Source organism: Chiloscyllium punctatum, chromosome 42 (genome assembly GCF_047496795.1).
Source record: "Chiloscyllium punctatum isolate Juve2018m chromosome 42, sChiPun1.3, whole genome shotgun sequence".
NCBI lineage: Eukaryota > Metazoa > Chordata > Chondrichthyes > Orectolobiformes > Hemiscylliidae > Chiloscyllium > Chiloscyllium punctatum.
The window spans coordinates 17,994,290-18,013,207 of record NC_092780.1 but is presented as its reverse complement, the minus strand read 5'-3'; the positions used below and the strand labels follow the sequence as shown (position 1 = coordinate 18,013,207).

The 18,918-nt window shown below is 41.9% G+C and overlaps 1 protein-coding gene across 3 annotated transcripts in view; it reads right to left on the bottom strand.

Annotated features, from left to right (window-relative positions):
- Positions 1-18,918, bottom strand: part of LOC140465786 (uncharacterized) — a 45,787-nt gene that overhangs the window by 14,922 nt on the left and 11,947 nt on the right. For all 3 annotated transcript variants that reach the window (XM_072561551.1, XM_072561550.1, XM_072561552.1), the window contains exons 4-6: positions 12,478-12,581; positions 6,853-10,107; positions 3,480-3,691 (exon numbers count right to left, since the gene is read on the bottom strand). In XM_072561551.1, coding sequence (XP_072417652.1) covers positions 3,480-3,691; positions 6,853-10,107; positions 12,478-12,581 — 3,571 coding nt within the window. The remainder of the gene's footprint in view (positions 1-3,479; positions 3,692-6,852; positions 10,108-12,477; positions 12,582-18,918) is intronic.

Below are 18,918 nucleotides of genomic sequence, written 5' to 3'. Positions count from 1 at the left end.
TTCTATCAGAATAGCTCTCTGAAAGGTACCTGCCCGTAAGAAACTTATCCAGCAGCAGAACAAAGAAAAGACAACTCTGGACAATCGACAGTCTAAGAGAATTGACACAGCTGGCTGGTTTTGAAACATGATTTTTTTTTGTAAATCTTTTAATTGGTGTTTTTGTCAGACCCGTATTGTAGAGTAGGAGGTAAAAGACATTTTAAGAGAAATGAGTTGTAAATAGTTGTCTAATGTTCTCTTTGGGACTTTAATTTTTTTCTTTTTGTTCTTTTAATTAATAGTGAAATTTGCGACAGTTCTTTGCCACTCCGAAATTTAACAGATTACGGCAATAGGTGAGCTTTTGTGTGTCTGGTTTAAATTAGTAGTAGGGCTTAACCATCTTGCAAGATCCAAATGTGCACTCTAAATTTCTCTCATTATCATCTGGTCTCCCTATTTGAGATGTCCTTTTTTTTATTGTTTGTTCTTGGGATTCATTGGCTGACCCAGAATTTGCCCATCCCTAATTGACCAAAGCCAGTTCGGAGTCTATGATCTTGTTTGATCCAGAGTCACATGTAGGCCAGAGCAGGTAAAGACAGCAGATTCTCCTTCTCTGTAAAGGACATGAGTGAACTAAGTTCAAGGACAAGGGTACAACAGAAACCAACTTCTGTTTTGTGGGGCCTTCCAAAGTTGTGGTCAGGGTGGAACAGGGCCCATGATTTCTGCCTCTGGCCCTGAGTGAATGTCATAAAAAGATAGTTTAATCAGCAGTAATTATAATGATCACCATGAGGTTAGTTTTTGTAATCCAATAAGAATTTAGAATACAATTCACCATCTGCTATTATGAGATTCAAATCAATTTCCTCAGAACATTAGCCAGACTCATCCACTCACATTACCAATGTGCCATTACCACCTCCCAGTTCCATATTCCCATCACCTCATCTGGCACTCAGTTAAGTTCTTTTATCTCTTGCAGTGTCTGATATGCAAGAATAAACTTCAGCAACTGATACTGTCACCCCTTGGGCAGATTCTGTCTGGTCTGGGATATAGTAAGGACTGCAGATGGTGGAAGTCAAAGTTGATAAAATGTGGAACTGGAAGAGCACAGCAGGTCAGGCAGAATTGGAGGAGCAGGAAAGTCAGCGGTTTGGATCAGGAAATCTAGCTTCTGTGCCTCAGTTCCATTCCCTTATGACCCTCTCCCATCGCAATGGGCTATAAGCTCAAACACCAGTGGTATGTGTCTTTGAGTCATACTCTTCCTGCTCTGTCCCCCATTTCTGACACACAGCTGATGCTTTCTGCTGCCTTATTTCCTCTGGCCTGTTACACTCTTTCACCTGGAACTGCTGTATGGCAACATCAAATTTGGCCTTTCCATCCTAACCAAGATTTTAAAAAAAATATTTCTCCCCAAATCTAAACTCCACAATTGCATTCCTGAGATGACCGGTTTGTCCTCAGTCATGTGTTCCTCTGAAACCAAACTCTTGCTGCACTTGCAGTGTTCTAGTCGCTGATCCAGCCTAGTCATTACTATTGAACCTACTGAAATCATGATCACTATTGCTTTTTATGTTGAGCAGTAGATCCTGGTAAGTTGTGTTAGTGGCAGATGTACAATTCCACCTTTTTTTTTGGTGTATTTTATTTTAGAAGTGGTGCCATTACCACCCTCTTGCCTTGTACTGGAATTTTTCCCATTATTGTGTTATTTCAACCTACCTCCTAAACACATGCCTTCCCTTCCCATACAGAATACTGAAAGGCCTGGACAGAGTGGATGTTGGGAAAATGTTTCCTTTGGTAGGAGAGACTAGGACCTGAGGGCACACAGCCTTAGAGTAAAAGGAAAACCTTTTTAGAACAGAGACTAGGAGAAACTACTTCAGCCAGAGTGATCAGTCTGTGGAATTCTGTCACAGAAGGCTATGAAGGCCAGGTCACTGAGTATATTTTAATAGGTTCTTAAATTTCTCAACCCTATTCTGTTTTCTCCCCATAACCCTTCATATTCATCAGACATGATTGAATGGCGAAGCAGAAATTAGGTCTTATGGTCTTCCATTCCTTTCCTTTCGTTCACTCTGCCCGTTTCACAGGTTTCTAACAGTTTCAAACCTGTTGCATTGCAAACCACTTCATTCCTGGCAATTATTGATCTAAACTGCTCATACTACTCCTCTTCACAGATGCAGTCTGACCTATGTGTTTGCAGTGTTTTCTGTTTGTATAATACTTCAGCCCCCACCCACCAACATGGTCCTTGGATGCTGCCTGACCTGCTGTGCTTTTCCAGCTCCATTGTTTAAACTGACAGGCTACTGACTGCAGAATAAATCTGCATTTGGAACCCTTCACGGTCAATTAAGCAGCTCTGAATAATAATCAAACACTGTTTGAAAACCGGGAGAAAGTGAGGGCTGCAGATGCTGGAGATCAGAGTCGAGGAATGTGGTGCTGCAAAAACGCAGGTCAGAGAGCATCTGAGGAGCAGGAGCATTGACTTTTCAAGCATAAACTTTTCATCAGGAATGGGGCCCCTGACTGGTAGTGCTTTTCCAGCAGCATACTCTGACAGTTTAAAAGCAGCAATTGAAATGAATGGAGTTATTTGTAGGACAAATGTTTGTGTTAGAATCTCATTTCAGATGCAGAACAAGCCTACATTTAGCACCTCTTCCAAAATCAAGGTTCTTCCTTTGTTGCAGCAGTCCCTCTATAATAATAAACTCCAGGCTCAGACCCGGGCATGAACTTACAATGATAAAATGCAGCAACTTCCACTATCATTACTGTGTATGTGTAATGTGAAATAGTCCAATTCAAACAGATTAGGAATCGGGATTAACAAAAAGAAATGTGTAGGGTTGCCCAGTTAAAAAGCCACTAGCTTGCAATTGCAAGTTCTGAAGAAGGATCACCAGACTTGAAATATTAACTCTGCTTTCTCTCCACAGACACTCAGATCTGCTGAGTTTCTCCAGCAATTTCTGTTTTTGTTTCAGATCTTCAGCATCCGCATTTCCTTGTTTGAATTTATTACATAGACTGCAGTTTTAAAAGCAACTAAAATACAGCGTCAGTACTTGTTTTGATGTTTGTTTGGAAACTGGTTTAAGTTTATCCATTGTTAGACAATTTCAAATTAAAAATTGTGTTCGTCGGGGCCATAACTGAATGAAATAAGATTGGGAACCTATTTCAACACCAGAGTTTTGATTTTTCTTTTTTTTTAAAAAAAGTATAGTTTTCTCTCCAGTGTCTAAAAAAAAATCAAAGTTTTTTTTTCTGAATAGACCATTTTTTAAAATTGCAGTTTGAAGATATTTGAAGTTAAACTGAAGGTATTAATACATTAAGCGTGCTGCAGAGAGAATGATGTAGCAGCTGGTGGCTAAATATCAGTCTTCAGTGGCAAAGATAAAATAAAGAAACAACAATCAAACTGTGGTTAAAAGAATGGGAGAGAAACTTACTGAGACACTCCTCCAGTTGTCTTCGTTTTGTGAGGGATATCGTTCCATGTCACCCGAGCCAATCCTGAGGGAACGGATACTATTTTGAAGGTCAGGCCTCTAGCAAAGGCGTCCTTTAACAACTTTAAGATCCTTCTGCCTTTAGCATTATCTGGCAAAAAGGCCTGAAAGGAACCACCTTCAAAAGGTTGTCCTGGGTTTGGATCACATTCCTTTAAAAGAGGCAACAAATGAGTACTCAAAGCAGATATTATGCTTGATGCAGTTCAGCTGAATGATCACGGCTTGAAATATTAACTCTTGCACCGGCTACAGATGTTTTGGATCTGCTGAATGTTCCTAGCTTTTTCTCTTTTATGACAGATCACCAATACTGTGTATTTTGCTTTTGAGGCTGATTTTTATAAGCAATAATTTAACCATTGTTGTCCTGGAATTACAAGTGTCTAGAAACTTAACTGGACCAGTAAAATTAGTATAGCTACCTGAGCAGCTCAGAGGTTGTAGGTTCAATGGTCAATAATTCGCCCATGTCTCCCCAAACTCTGTCCACTATTTAAAAGGCAAAAGTCAAGACTGTGATGGAATTGTGCAGCTCCAACAATGAGAAGGTTAATACTATCTAAGACAAAGTAGCCAGTTTGGCCCACACCCCATTCATCATCTTAAATATTCACTCCCTCCATCAATGCTACATAATTGTCCACGGTACACATTGTTACTATGTGTACATGGTGCTAAGCCTTGGTTAACAACAACTTCCAAGCCTGTAACTTCTGCCTCCAAGAAAATGAAGAACAGTAGATGTAGGTACACACATGTTCTAGGTATCCAACTAGCTGTGTGTGTGATCATGACCTCACTGAGCATGGTCAGTACCTTGCCTGCTGTGAACATTCAAAAAGATATGCTGTTTGGTGACAGGCGTTTGCCCCTGTGGGAGAGTCGAAGACCAGACGGCATAATCTCAGATTGAGGGGTTACACATTTAACACAGTGATGAGGAGGAATTTTTTTTCTGAAGACTGTGAATCTGTGCAATTCTTTACTGCAGAAAATGGTTGAGCCTGGGTGGTGATTATGTATATTCAAGGCTAAGACTGACATTTTAAATCCAGAATTATGGAGAAGAGGCAGAAAAGTGGAATTGTGGATTAACAGATCGGTCATGATATTGAATGGCAAAGCAGATGGGTTGAAAGGCCTCTCTCTGCGCCTATGTCATATTATGCTCTTCGCTTGCCTAAATGATCTTGAAGGTTAACTGAATGCACAAGACATATATGTTGAAAAATGCAAGTTTTCTATTTGCTCATGAGATGTATCACTGACTATTTATTATCCATTCCTAATTGCTCAAATGGCAGTTAAGAGATGATGGCCTAGTTATCATAAAACTATTAATCCAGAGACCCAGGTAACGTTCTGGGGACCTGGGTTTGAATCCTGTCTTGTCAAATTAATAATAGAATCCCTACACTACAGAAGTGATCTGCAATAAGTCTCCAAAGAGCATCCCACTCAGACCTACCACATTCCCATAAACTCACATGGGGCTTTTAACCATGGCCAGTCCATCTAGCCTGCACATCTTTGGGCTGTGAGAAGAAACCCACACAGACAATGGGACAATGTGCAAACTCTGCACAGTTAGCCAAGGTTGGAGTCAAAGCCAGGTCTCTGGCACTGTGAAGCAGCAGTGTCAACCACTGTGCCATGCTGGTAGCATTTGAATTCAATAAGAATCTAATGATGACCATGAATCCATTGTCAACTGTTGGAAAAACTCATCAGTAATTTGGTTGATTCCTGTCTTCTTGGCAATTTGGGATGGGCAATATATGCTGGCCTAGCTAAGGACATCCTCATCCCATGAATGAATAAAAAAAGTCTCAGAATCCCTACAGTGTGGAAGCACACCCTTCAGCCTAGTGAGTCCACACAACCTTCTGAAGCGCATCCCACCCTGCCCTATCCTGGTAACCTTGCATTTCCCATGGTTTAGACCATAAGACATTGAGTGGAAGTAAGATCATTCGGCCCATCGTGTCCACTCCACCATTTAATTATGGCTGATGGGCATTTCAACTCCACTTACCCACACTCTCTCCATAGCCCTTAATTCCTTGCAGGATCAAGAATTTACCAATCTCTGCCTTGAAGACATTTAACGTCCTGGCCTCCACTGTGCTCCATGGCAATGAATTCCACTGGCCCACCACGCTCTGGCTGAAGAAATGTCACCTCATTTCTGTTCTAAATTGACCCCCTCTAATTTTTAGGCTGTGCGCACGGGTCCTAGTCTCCCTGCCTAACGGAAACAAATTCCCAGTGTCCACCCTTTCTAAGCCGTGCATTATCTTGTAAGTTTTAATTAGATCTCCCCTCAACCTTCTAAACTCTAATGAATACAATCCCAGGATCTTCAGCTGTTCATCATATGTTAGGCCTACCATCCCAGGGATTAGTGAATCTCCACTGGACACGCTCCAGTACCAGTATGTCCTTCCTGAGGTGTGGTGCCCAAAATTGGACACACTATTCTAAATGGAGTCTAACTAGAGCTTTATAAAGTCTCAGAAGTAACTTAGCCTGCACATCTCTGGGCACTATGGGCAATTCAGCATAGCCAAGTTACCTAACCTACTCACCTTCGGACTGTGAGAGGAGGTCAGAGCACTCAGAGGAAATGTACACCGACAGTCGTCCAAGGGTGGAACTGAATCTGGATCCCTGGCACTGTGAGGTAGAAGTGCTAACCATTGAACCAACATGCCACTCCATTGTCAACCACATTGCTGTGCGTCTGGAGTCACCTGTAAGTCGGACCAGTTAAGGATGTGGGATTTCCTTCCCTAAAGCACATTAGTGAACCAATTTTTTTTTTAATGACAACTAACTGACCTAGTTTTCTCATTCCAGGTTTTTATTGAATTCATATTTCATCATCTGCCAGACTAGGATTCAAATCCACGACCTCAGAGTGTTAGCCTGGTGCTGTGGATTACAGTCCAGTGACATTACCATTAAATCATCGCCTCCTTTTTATTTTGAGAAGTAGAAATGCAGAGGATTTGTTAAATGGGGAGAGATTAGGAAATGTTAATTTCCAAAGGGACCTGACTGACCTTGTTCATAAGTCATCAAGAGCTAACATACAGATGCAGCAAGCAATTAGGATTGATGTTGGTTTGTTGGCATGTTTTAGAAGGGGATTTGAGCACAGGACTAAAGATGTCTTGTTTCTTTAAATAAATTTTCACTTTAGTTTTGACTACCAGCATCTTAAGACAAACTGGAAGCAAACTTTGACCTAAACAATAAAGACCCACCTATTACCATAACAAGTGATTTAATTCTTCAGACTACTCACCCTTTGAATACCATTCGGAATGTCATAGGTTATTTTCAAGGTCAGGTCTCTTATAAATCCAGGTAAAGAAATGTTCAGATGTGCTAATTCCATGGTCCCGAGACACTGGTTTTCATTTTTAATTGAAGGTACGGTTTGGTGACATACTGGACTAGATGATTCAGAGATTCTGTTACATTCCTTACACAAACCATGATTACAGGCCAGCCTTACATAGCAACCAGTTTTCTTACAGGCAGTGCAAGATGTGGCTGATTTGTTTAGTTCTTGTGCGTCCAGTCCAATGGCTGGACTTCTGAGTTGAATCTGCTGAGAATTTCTCAGCATTTTCCTTTCCTGTGATGTTGTCATGCTGTTGTTATCTTGCTGCTGTGTGGACGCATCTTGCATTCGGACTCCTGAATCTGTAGCCGCTTCACAGGTATTTGATCCATTCCTATTTTGTTGCAGCACTGACGTACTACTGTAAGAAAATACTGGTAATGACTGTGTGCCACTCTCCAGTCTATTGCAATGCAAGCCATCTCTATTGTGCCAATGGCTTTCCTTCACCAGCTTGTTGGCTGTAATCTGGAACTTATCAGGTAGCATCTTCTTTGTCTTGATTCCCTCTCCCTCTCCAATCTGCTTGCTCACCTTCTGACTTTTAGAATCCCCCACATCATGAAGAAATGAAAAACTACTGTATTCTTCAAAAGGCTTTGGTGATTTCTTCTGATCTGGAATTGGATTGTGTTCCTGCCTTGAATTTGACCCAGTGCCATTGTGCTCAAATGAATGCTTCGTCAGACGCTCCTCTTCCTCTTCCACACCTGGCTGGGAATTATAGTTCTTTCTTGGATTTCCAGCTACCTTCCTGTGACCCAAAGTTTCAATAAGTTCTCGATCTGACTCCAACGAAGAATACTCTTCCTTTGGTTTCTCACCTTTTTTCAAGCTGGTCTCATCCATGTGGTGCACTGGAGTCCTACGACCATGATGACTCTGACCCAATAATAAAGCATGTTCTGTAAATTTGCTGGGAACCTTTCCCTCTGTGTCTTTGAATGTCTCTGTATCAATTAACGAGTATGGATTAGAAGCTGCAAAGGAGACATCTGTCGAGGAGAATGGATCTTTTAACTTGAGTTTAAAAGTTTCTATAACTTTCATGCATTGTTCATATGGGGCAATAATTTTGAAACCTGTCTGTCCTCTAATGAATTTTACTTTTGCAAAGTTATTTTTCAGACTGCTATGCCACTGATCTACTGCTTTCTGATTGCTCTGCTCAATTCCAAGATCTGCATATGAAAGAAACTGTTGAATCAAATTCTTCATTACCGATGTGTAAAGTGACAAAATTTCCTGCTTGACAGCAATGATATTCGCTTTTTTAACTCCAGTAATGTGCACCGTTGTTATATCTACCTGGGTCTGCTCATTTATCACAACGTCAGTTTTACTGCTGATACTTCTAATGAAAGAAGCATGAATGTCTTTCAGGTAAGACCACACACCTGACTCCATTGAGATCTCTTCAGTGATATGTTCTTGTTCGTTAGGTTTGCTTTTGACTATGCCCTGGAAATTGTTGCTCATGTCTCTGGAATGCCTCAATTTTACTAATTCTGAAGAGCTACTGGTCCTTCTCAGTAATGGTTTGGATGAATGAACATCTGAACCTTTGGAAGTCAAAGAGTGGATTGTCTGCATGTTGCCTAGCAGGTCTCCCTGATGGAAGAGGGTGCCAGCTGATGTTTCAAAATGATATGGCTTGATAGGACCACAGGTTTTGTTACTCTTGGAGTACTGGAAAAACTTGTCCCCTTTATTTGTACCAACGATGGAAAAGCTTTCATGTCCCTTGGACAGATAGTTATCACCTGCTTTGTCAGGACTCTTAAGATCCTTGGACTGAACACTTAATACTGATAAGTCTTTGACCACCTTAGTAACAGAATCTTCCCCTGTTCTTTTATGTTCAATAAACTCCCCTGTTGGACTTGTTAATGTTTGGTCAGCAGAAGTAAACATCTGATTGTCACTAATGCGGCGCTTCAGTTTTTGCCAAGTTTCTGAAGTCGAGTGATGCTTGTTATCATGTTGACTAGTCTCAATACTGTGGCTTGTCAGTAAGTTATCAGCTGAACATGTCTGCTCAGGTTCTAGAGTGAGGTCATCTTCAATTAGTCTGCTCCCTGTCTTCAAAGGACCAATGTTTTCCCTTATACCACTGAAGGTTGGAGCCAATTTATGATCTTTTCTGACGTCTGCCTTTCGGATTCCTGCTTGTACAAACACATCATTACCATCGAATTCCTGCAGAGATGGTGGTATACTGCTGACACTAGCCTGATCACTTTCTGAATCTCTCCTCGAAGCTGGATGCTTACTGTTTTGAGATTTTGCTGAAAATTCTTCCTTGCAGTCTTGTAAGTACTTCTTTGCCAGGGAGCAATCATCTGACGTGCCTATTAGGTACAAATAGTTTTCATTTTCACTTAAATTTATTTTAGGGAATTGTACCTGGAGGCTTGCACAGATGGTCTGAAGGAGAGACACATTTGAAGTTATGTCATTTTTGTAAATCTGTTCCTTACGAAGCCTAAACTCAAAGCTCTGATAGAGTTTAGAAAGGTCTTGATGTGCTTGCAACACTGATAGCTTGCTGTCTGAACAGTCAGGAGTCGATTGCAAAATCAGGGTGGTGATGTCTTCACTGGTAACATCCAACACCTTTACATGGTACTGACAAAGAATATTTTCATAGCTGTCTTTATAAAATTTCTGAATATATTTGTAAATATCAGAATCCATCATTAAAATGTAATCTTCAATATTCCCTGTGTGTTGCTCTCTGCCTTGTTGAAAGTTGACGTCTCTTTTAACATTGTCATTGTCAGAGCCTTGTACACCATTTTTGGATTGTAATTCTAGAAACTCCTCCTGGACACTGGAGTCTATACTTAATTTCCTAGCAAGTTTTCTGATACTGTCTGAATGACCCATGGCACTGTTTTCTGAGTGATCATATTGGAGTTGCTCAGCTTCATGAAAGCCACTGTTGGTTTGGTTGGGTTTTAAACTGAGCAAATGATGAATTTCTCCACTTAGTTCCTGTATTTGAGAAAAATTTCCAGCAACATTGCACTTATCTGCCTTCTGATCAAAAATAAACTGGACGTTACTATATTTCTTCTGCAAATATTTCATTAATCTTTTTCCACCGAGAAGTTTTCCATAATCTATTGTCATAGAAATATGACAGATGATCTGCAAGAACATTAAAAAAGAGAAACATTTACTGCATTCTATGACATGCAATTAGGCCTGAAGAAATGACTCTGCGTACAGGCATGCTAAATTATACAGTAACAATGGCCCTTTCTTTGGTCAAATGTTATTTCAAAGGAATATGTCCTTCTTGTCCACTCTAAATAAAGGTGGATATTTCAGAATAGAATGAAAGGAATATGAAAATGTACACAGCATTAAAAATGGGAGGTAACACTAATAATATTTACCACATACAGATAGTGTTGGTACGTTTTTGCATGTAAACTGACCTCAAATTATGGCAAGTGTAAAAGTGTTAGGTGGGGGGGGGGGGGGGGGGGGATAATTGTCATCTACATCATTCCCAAGCACAGTTTGCTTTGTTTGCGTGTGTCTTAATTCTCCCACATCTTCACAACACAGCCCATATTGCCTGCTTGATTAATGCAGCCATATACAAAGGATCAGTAAGTGAAACTTGCACTGTGGGGTGAGAAATTGAAGTTGTCTATTATTACACATATAATGTTCATGGCAATCACTTGCTAATTTGTCTGTGTAATGTATTACATGCCATGCCGAAAAGAGGAATCGACTTCTATTCCAAGCATATGGTAAGGGTTTGGAGAGATATGGACCAAGTGCTGGCAAATGGGACTAGATTAGATTGGGATATCTAGTTGGCATGGATGATTTAGACCGAAGGGTCTGTTTCTGTGCTATACATCTCTATGACTCTATATGCAGAAGTATGAGCTACAGGCACAAAAAATGGTACTGCCTCATACTGTACACCCGGCCGACTTGTACGCTATGATCGATGGAATGCAGTATTATTAGAAATATGAAGTGTGCAATATATTGCTGGATAAACATGAATATTTGTAATAAAATTCAATGAATGCCTCCTGGTCAATCTCCTGTGGCATACTGTCCAATTCCCTTGTGGTCTTCAGGGTCAAGGTGTGCTGACGTAATTCTGCCCCTGTTTTAATGTCCTATATTCTATAACCAAGGAACTGGTGGGCAGGGTGCACAGATGAAATTTTTGATTGATTAGATGTAGATATAAAATGGCACCCTATGTGATTTCATTTTATTTGAGTAGTTGACTGAATTTAGCAAATAAATAATTATAGCCAAATGTCCTCCTTCATGTAGCATCCTCATTGGCTGAAGTTTGCTAACCATAGCTCAACCCTTAATATCACAAAGAGAAAAGACAGGTCCCAAGAACTACGCAACCACGCAACCACTTCAAACCATAAGATATATGAGCAGAATCAGGCCATTCAGCTCACTGAGTCTGCTCCACCATTCGATCATGGCTGATATATTTCTTAACCCCATTCTCCTGCCCAGTTCCTGTAACCTTTGATCCCCGTTCTCATCAAGGACCCAATTATCTCTTCAATACACTCAATGACATGGCCCCCAAAGCTTTCTGTTGCAATGAATTCCACAGATTCAGCACCCTTTGGCTGACAAAAATTCCTCCTCACCTCAGTTCTAAAGGGTTGTTCCTTCAGTCTGAGGCTTGGATTGAAAGTGCACTGCTGGTGTTAAGGTGCACCACATCCTAGCTAACTGAGCCAAACGATACATCTATCTACTGGATTAGTGGTGCTGGAAGAGCACAGCAGTTCAGGCAGCATCCAAAGAGCAGCGAAATCGACGTTTCGGACAAAAGCCCTTCATCAGGAATAAACGTTTACACTGGAAAATTCCTATGCCCACACTGTTGTACTTGCGGTGTGGAAGAAGGTTATAATTAGTATGACAAATTTTCAATGGCAGCCTGTATTGTAAATGTGGACACAGTAATCTATAATCAAGGAACTGGTGGGAAGGGTGCACAGATGAAAGTTTTGATTGATTAGATGTCGATATAAAATGGCACTCTTCGTGATTTCATTTTATTTGAGCACAGTTGACTGAATTTAGCAAGTAGTCCCAATACAAGATAATTTACAACTAGTATCACAATTCAGAACTATTTCCCAACAAATTATATAGAAAGACTCAGCTTCATTTCAAAAGCCACTATGTCACAGAAATCAGAAAATATTACGTAGAGAGTATCCTGTTTCTCGTAAACATTTGAGTATATTTGATATTTATCAAATTGTTACAATAAAAGTGTCACATTAACTGAATATATATATATATATATATATAAAGCCTCCACTGAACATGTAGCATTGTGCAGCCTGTAATATATAGTTGAGAATTGACCTTTACAACAGACACAAGATCTAAATGTTTAGTCGACACTACACAAATGACCAGCATCAGGAGGCAACATGTTCCTAAAATATGTAAAATAAATGCTAAATTTTGAGAATATTCAAGTAATTCGTCAGTTACCTGATCAACTTTGATCTCAGAACAAGCTGATTCTACTTTTAATTTGTAATGCTTCCCAGCAATTCCAAGAACATGATTTCCCACATTGAGAACCCGTTGAGCCACTGAGAAGGAACAGAGAAGTTTGGTTATCGTTAATGCTACAAGCCTATACACGTGCTGAGATTAGTGGTTATTATCAACCACAAAATAGGACTCTTCAAGAAAGTATTGTGTCTCTCATCAAAGGACTTTCCCTTCTTTAACTGTCAGAGTCTCACCACATCTCTCCCTCCAAAACCACCAATATTTCAGGAGCAAAGGCGACCCCATAAAATTCTGTGCTTTGCTGCAAACTCCCCTCCTTCCAGTCTCACAGTGTTCAGAGCTAATTGCTTTCCTGACCAGGCATTCACCTGCCTCTGCTGTTTCCCTTTATCCCACTGAGTCATGACTCCTATGAGACTTTGCCACCAATCTAAGCCTCTGTATAGATTCTGACCTGGCCATCGTATGTGTCGTTTCCAAGCTTATGCCAGTCACATCTCCTGCATCTTTGATGCTGTTGCAACTGAAAATACCTGACCACTCAGCTTCCTTTTGTAACCATGCCAGGAGCAAAGAACAAATTTTTTAAGTCATTTCAAGTGCACATGAAGTAAGGAATAAAACCAAGTGAAGATGAACGCTCATGCTACGTATTGTATATTTTCAGAAGCAGTTTAATGACCCACTGTATCCCAGGCAGATCAGATACGGGTCGTTCTGCTATAACACACATTTTGTTAACACCAATTCGCTGAAACACAATTGACAAAATGAGGACACTGTTTCTAAAGCATGAACATTTAAAACATGGGCTAGCTGTAACACAATTACATCACTTTAACTGATGTTTCTAAAGCATGATTTCTCTATAATGTGGGATGGCATAAGAATGGAACTATCACGTTATAGAAGAACTATCAGTATGATTTGCTTGTTGATTTCATCAAGACAGACACACTAGTTTGCTTCTAGGCTATAAAACATTTTTAAAATTAACCTCCCAATTGAATATTTATGATGTAAAAGTAATCCTTTATAATGTAAAAAGCCTTCTCTCCACAGCTACATTTTCTCCCTTTAAAAATCAGATTCAGGGAGATCCAAAATGGTGGCAACCCAGTAGGTCTGAGTCTGTAGTGCTCTGCCTAAGACTCGGGCAAAGTAGGGCGCCAACCCTCACCTCACCTTTTAAATCATTCAGGATAGCTTTTGCCCAGCATACTTCGTCATTTCACATCAAACAGTTTGTTGCCTTTTTAAAAATGACTAAGGGCAAAAACTCCCGCAGCACGCAACAGGCAGGGACCCCTCCCCCACACCCTCCCACAGCAGCAGGGACGTCCACGGCCACCTCGGGGGGACTTACCTGCAGAGGTGAGCCTGATCTCCAAGATCGTCAAACTCCAGGAGAAGACTGACGCATTTATCGAAGAGACCCAGTCCAGGTGGGAGTCGATCTCTCGGTCACGTTGCAGAAGCATGACCGAGAGATCGAAAAACTCGAGCAGCGCGTCGGAAGGGTGGAGCAATAGGCCGCGGCCTGGGAGACTGCTGCCAAGTCGTCCAGGCTCTGGAGCGGCAAGTCCGGACCCTGGAGGAGCACATCGACGGCCTAGAGTTGGAAAAATATTCGGTTGCTGGGCCTTCCCGAACGGGAAGAGGAAGGCCAGCTTGTGGATTTCTTGGAGTGATGTCTCCCATAATTATTGAAGTTGGAGTTGGGAGCTGGGCCGGGTGCGGCTGGAGCGGGCCCATCTGATTGCTGAGCACAGGCCTGGGTCGCTGTGCATAGGCCTGGGTCGAACCAAAGCCCCCAGCCCGGTTCTAGTTTGACTTCAACGTTATAAAGCAAAACAAATGCTCCTAAAGTCCTCCAGAGTGCTGGGGAAGGATCCCCAGGCCATGATGTACAAAGGTTCCAAGATATTTCAGGACTTCTCTCCCGTCATGGTCCGCAAGAGGAGGGCATTCGATGAGGTGAAGAAGCGTCTGAGAGACTTAAATATTAAATACTCCATGTGATATCCGGCAACGCTGCACTTCAGCCATGGAGGATCCGTATATAACTTTGGATCACCGGAGAAAGTAAAACAATTCTTGGACTCTCTCAAATAGACTGCTGGACTTGAACTGTATGGATAACGACTTTATTTTGCCCCCCCACTTTGTTTACCCTTCTTCCTTTCTCCATCTCTCTTTTACTCATCTTTCCCTGGGGGGGGGGGGGCTTGTTCTTTACTCTTTCTTTGGTCTCCTTTTTTATAGCTCGTGCAATTTATTTGATTTGTGGGGGAGGTTTTTTCTTTTTCTTCTTATTCAGTTGCCTAATACTTGCTGGGATTGTAATTTTGTAACTTTGTTGTTTTCTATTTTGTATTGTTTTTATTAAACATATCCAGGTGTTGATGTGGGGGGAGGGGTGGGTCACTCACGTTTAACTCCTGTTTTATAAGACACTTGAATTTATTTACTCCATTTTGTAATGCCTGGGCCAAGGGCAGGGCCCTAGCTGGGAAAGGTATGGTGGGGTTATTGATAGGTATTTATGCTCCCTGGGAGCAAGGGGGAAAGTCTCCTTTCAAATATGTTTTGCATTATTTTTATTTAGGAGCAGTTCTTAATTGTGTTGATTTAAATGTTTTAAAGAGTTTTTTTTATTTGTGAATTTTCTATGGTCTGTATTCAATGTCTTTTGGGTGGGGTTTTTCCTCCTGGGGAGTCTCGGGCTTGCCTGGACAATAATGGCTAGCCATTCGCTTAGGTGGTGCACCTGGAATGTCAAGGGGAGTCATTCGCCAAAAGGAAAAAGATATTATCAAGTCTTAAAAAAGAAAGGGTTGATGTAGCTCCCTTACAGGAGACCCATCTACTTGATAAAGAACACTCAAAGCTACAAAAGAGTGGGTTTAGTCAGGCGTTCTTTTCATCGTTCAGCTCAAAAAGTACGGGAGTAACCATTCTTATTCGGAAGAATCTTCCTTTCCAAATGTTAAGCCAGATAAAAGATGAGTCTGGACGGTATATATTGATCAAAGCCCTAATACATGGAGAGGAATATGGAATTTTGAATCTTTATTGCCCCCGGCACATCCTTTTAAATTTGTAACAGAAGCGTTCTCTAAGTTCATGGCTTTCGGGTTCTGCCATACAATTATAGGGGGAGATTTTAACTGTATTATTGACTCAGAGATGGATAGGATACCAAGGGGCACTACGGATATATCTCTGCGAACTAGACAACTGGCGAATCTGTAGAAGGAGCTAGGACTAGTAGATGTGTGAAGGTGTCTTCATTCCCAGGTGTCTTCATTTTCTACTCTAACCCACACAAGTGCCATACCAGAATTGATATGTTTTTTGCCCCCTCAACCATTTTGAATTCGATACTGTCTTGTAAAATATGTAATGTAACAATTTCTGATTATGCAGCAGTATATATGGAAGTCAAGACTAGGGATGATGGGATAGGCCCCCGACATTGGCGTATGGATCCTTTCTTATTGAAGGATAGCAAATTTATAAAGTTTTTTTCACAGGAATTCAAAACCTTCTGGGATATTAACTCAGGTACAGCCAGTAACCCATCGATGATGTGGGAAACCACGTAGGCATATATGCAAGGCTTGGTCATCTCATATTCTGCGACCCCAACAAGACAAAAGGGAGAGCAACAGTGCCTGCTCGAGGCTCGCTTGAAAGCAGCTGAAATTGCGTATGTTGACAGGCCCTCCATTACTAAACTACAGCGGATCACAGCCCTTACGGCAGCCTAGAATACTGCACTTACCCAAACAGCAAAAAGGGAAATATTATTCGCAAAGCAAAGATTATTTGAATATGGCGACAAGCCTGGCAGATATCTAGTGTACCTTGCCAGAAAGAAAAAGGCTCCCCAAGCCATTACGTCCATCAGAGAAAGTGCTGGTACCCTGACTTGTGATTGTAAAAAGATCAATACAGCCTTTAGAAAGTTCTGTTTGAATTGTATAAGTTGCAGGACTGTGAGGATAGGACTGGGAAGGTGGAGTCCTTCTTTAAAAATTTGGCCCTTCCAGGCCTAACCTCGGAGCAGGTGTCGATCTTGAATGCCCCCTTGACAACCCAGGAAGTATAGGACGCGGTTAGGCAGCTTCAGAGTGGCAAAGCGCCTGGGCCAGACGGATTCCCGGTTGAGTTCTATAAAGAATTTATAGGGGAACTGGCCGGGCCACTCATAAATATGTACAATTACTCACACAGTCAGGGCTATCTCCCGCCTTCGTTGAGAGAAGCAAATATTTCTCTCATTCTTAAGAAGGGAAAGGCCCCAGAGGATTGCTCTTCATATAGAACCATATCCTTGTTAAATGTGGATTTTAAAATTCTTTTAAAAATGTTAGCATTAAGACTAGGAGAGGGTTTTACCATTCATTATAAAAGAGGACCAGATGGGGTTTATAAAGGGTCACAGGTCAACTAATAACATTAGAAGGGTCTTAAACATGATACAAGCCTGTCAACAGGGAACAAAAGTGGGTTTCGTTGTCTCCCTAAATACAGAGAAGGTATTTGATTGGGTAGAATGGCCATATCTTTTTATATACGCTGAAAAGGTTCGGTGTTGGAGAGGTCTTAATTAAATGGGTTTCAGTATTATATAATGATCCCAAAGCAGCGGTTATCACCAATGGTTTAAATTCGGATAGCTTTAGCATTGGCAGGGGCTGTCATCAGGTATGTCCTCTTTCACCATTACTAAATATTGCTAGTGATTGAACCACTAGCGGAAGCTGTACGAACTGACCCTAATATAATGGCTCCGAGGGTTGGATCGGGCAAGCACAAAAATCACTCTGTATGCGGATGATGTCCACCTTTTCTTAAGTGAACCTTTGACATCCATGCTCCACTTAATTCAAGTGATCAATCTATTCGGTATGTTCTCTGGTTACAAAACCAATTTTATGACATCGGAGGCCATGCTGGTGGGAGGTCTTACCAGTATATCCAATTTACCGGATGGATCTTGCTTTCCCTTTCGGTGGTCACTAGAAGGTTTTCTGTACTTAGGTATTTTTATCACTCCAGTATGTGGTCAGCTGTATAAAGCCAATTACGTACACTTATTAGAGAAAATAAGGCAAAACCTTCAACGCTAGGGAGATCTCCTAATATTCTGGATTAGTGGTGCTGGAAGAGCACAGCAGGTCAGGCAGAATCCAAGGAGTAGCGAAATCGATGTTTTGGGCAAAAGCCCTTCATCAGGAATAAAGGCAGTGAGCCTGAAGCGTGGAGAGATAAGCTAGAGGAGGGTGTGGGGTGGAGATAAAGTAGCATAGAGTACAATAGGTGAGTGGGGGGAGATGAAGGTGATAGGTCAGGGAGGAGAGGGTGGAGTGGATAGGTGGAAAAGGAGATAGGCAGGTAGGACAAGTCCGGACAAGTCATGGGGACAGTGCTGAGCTGGAAGTTTGGAACTAGGGTGAGATGGGGGAAGGGGAAATGAGGAAACTGTTGAAGTCCACATTGATGCCCTGGGGTTGAAGTGTTCCAAGGCGGAAGATGAGGCATTCTTCCTCCAGGCATCTGGTGGTGAGGGAGCAGCGGTGAAGGAGGCCCAGGACCTCCATGTCCTCGGCAGAGTGGGAAGGGGAGTTGAAATGTTGGGCCACAGGGGGTGTGGTTGATTGATGCGGGTGTCCCGGAGATGTTCCCCAAAGCACTCTGCTAGGAGGCGCCCAGTCTCCCCAATGTAGAGGAGACCGCATCGGGAGCAATGGATACAATAAATGATATTAGTGGATGTGCAGGTAAAACTTTGATGGATGTGGAAGGCTCCTTTAGGGCCTTGGATAGAGGTGAGGGAGAAGGTGTGGGCGCAGGTTTTACAGTTCCTGCGGTGGCAGGGGAAGGTGCCAGGATGGGAAGGTGGGTCGTAGGGGGGTGTGGACCTGACCAGGTAGTCATGGAGGAAACGGTCTTTGCGGAAGGCGGAAAGGGGTGGGGAGGGAAATACATCCCTGGTGGTGGGGTCTTTTTGGAGGTGGCAGAAATGTCGGCGGATGATTTGGTTTATGTGAAGGTTGGTAGAGTGGAAGGTGAGCACCGGGGCGTTCTGTCCTTGTTATGGTTGGAGGGGTGGAGTCTGAAGGCAGAGGTGTGGGATGTGGACGAGATGCGTTGGAGGGCATCTTTAACCACGTGGGAAGGGAAATTGCGGTCTCTAAAGAAGGAGGCCATCTGGTGTGTTCTGTGGCGGGCCATCTCCCAATATCCTGGCTAGGCAGAGTAGCCTTAGTTAAGATAAATATCCTACCTCGTCTTCTATATTCAATGAGAATGCCCCCCTTGATGCTGCCAAGACAGGCATTGCGTTAGCTTTATGGCTGGCTCGGCTCTTTTATTTGGAATCATAGATGGCCCCTTGTCAAATTA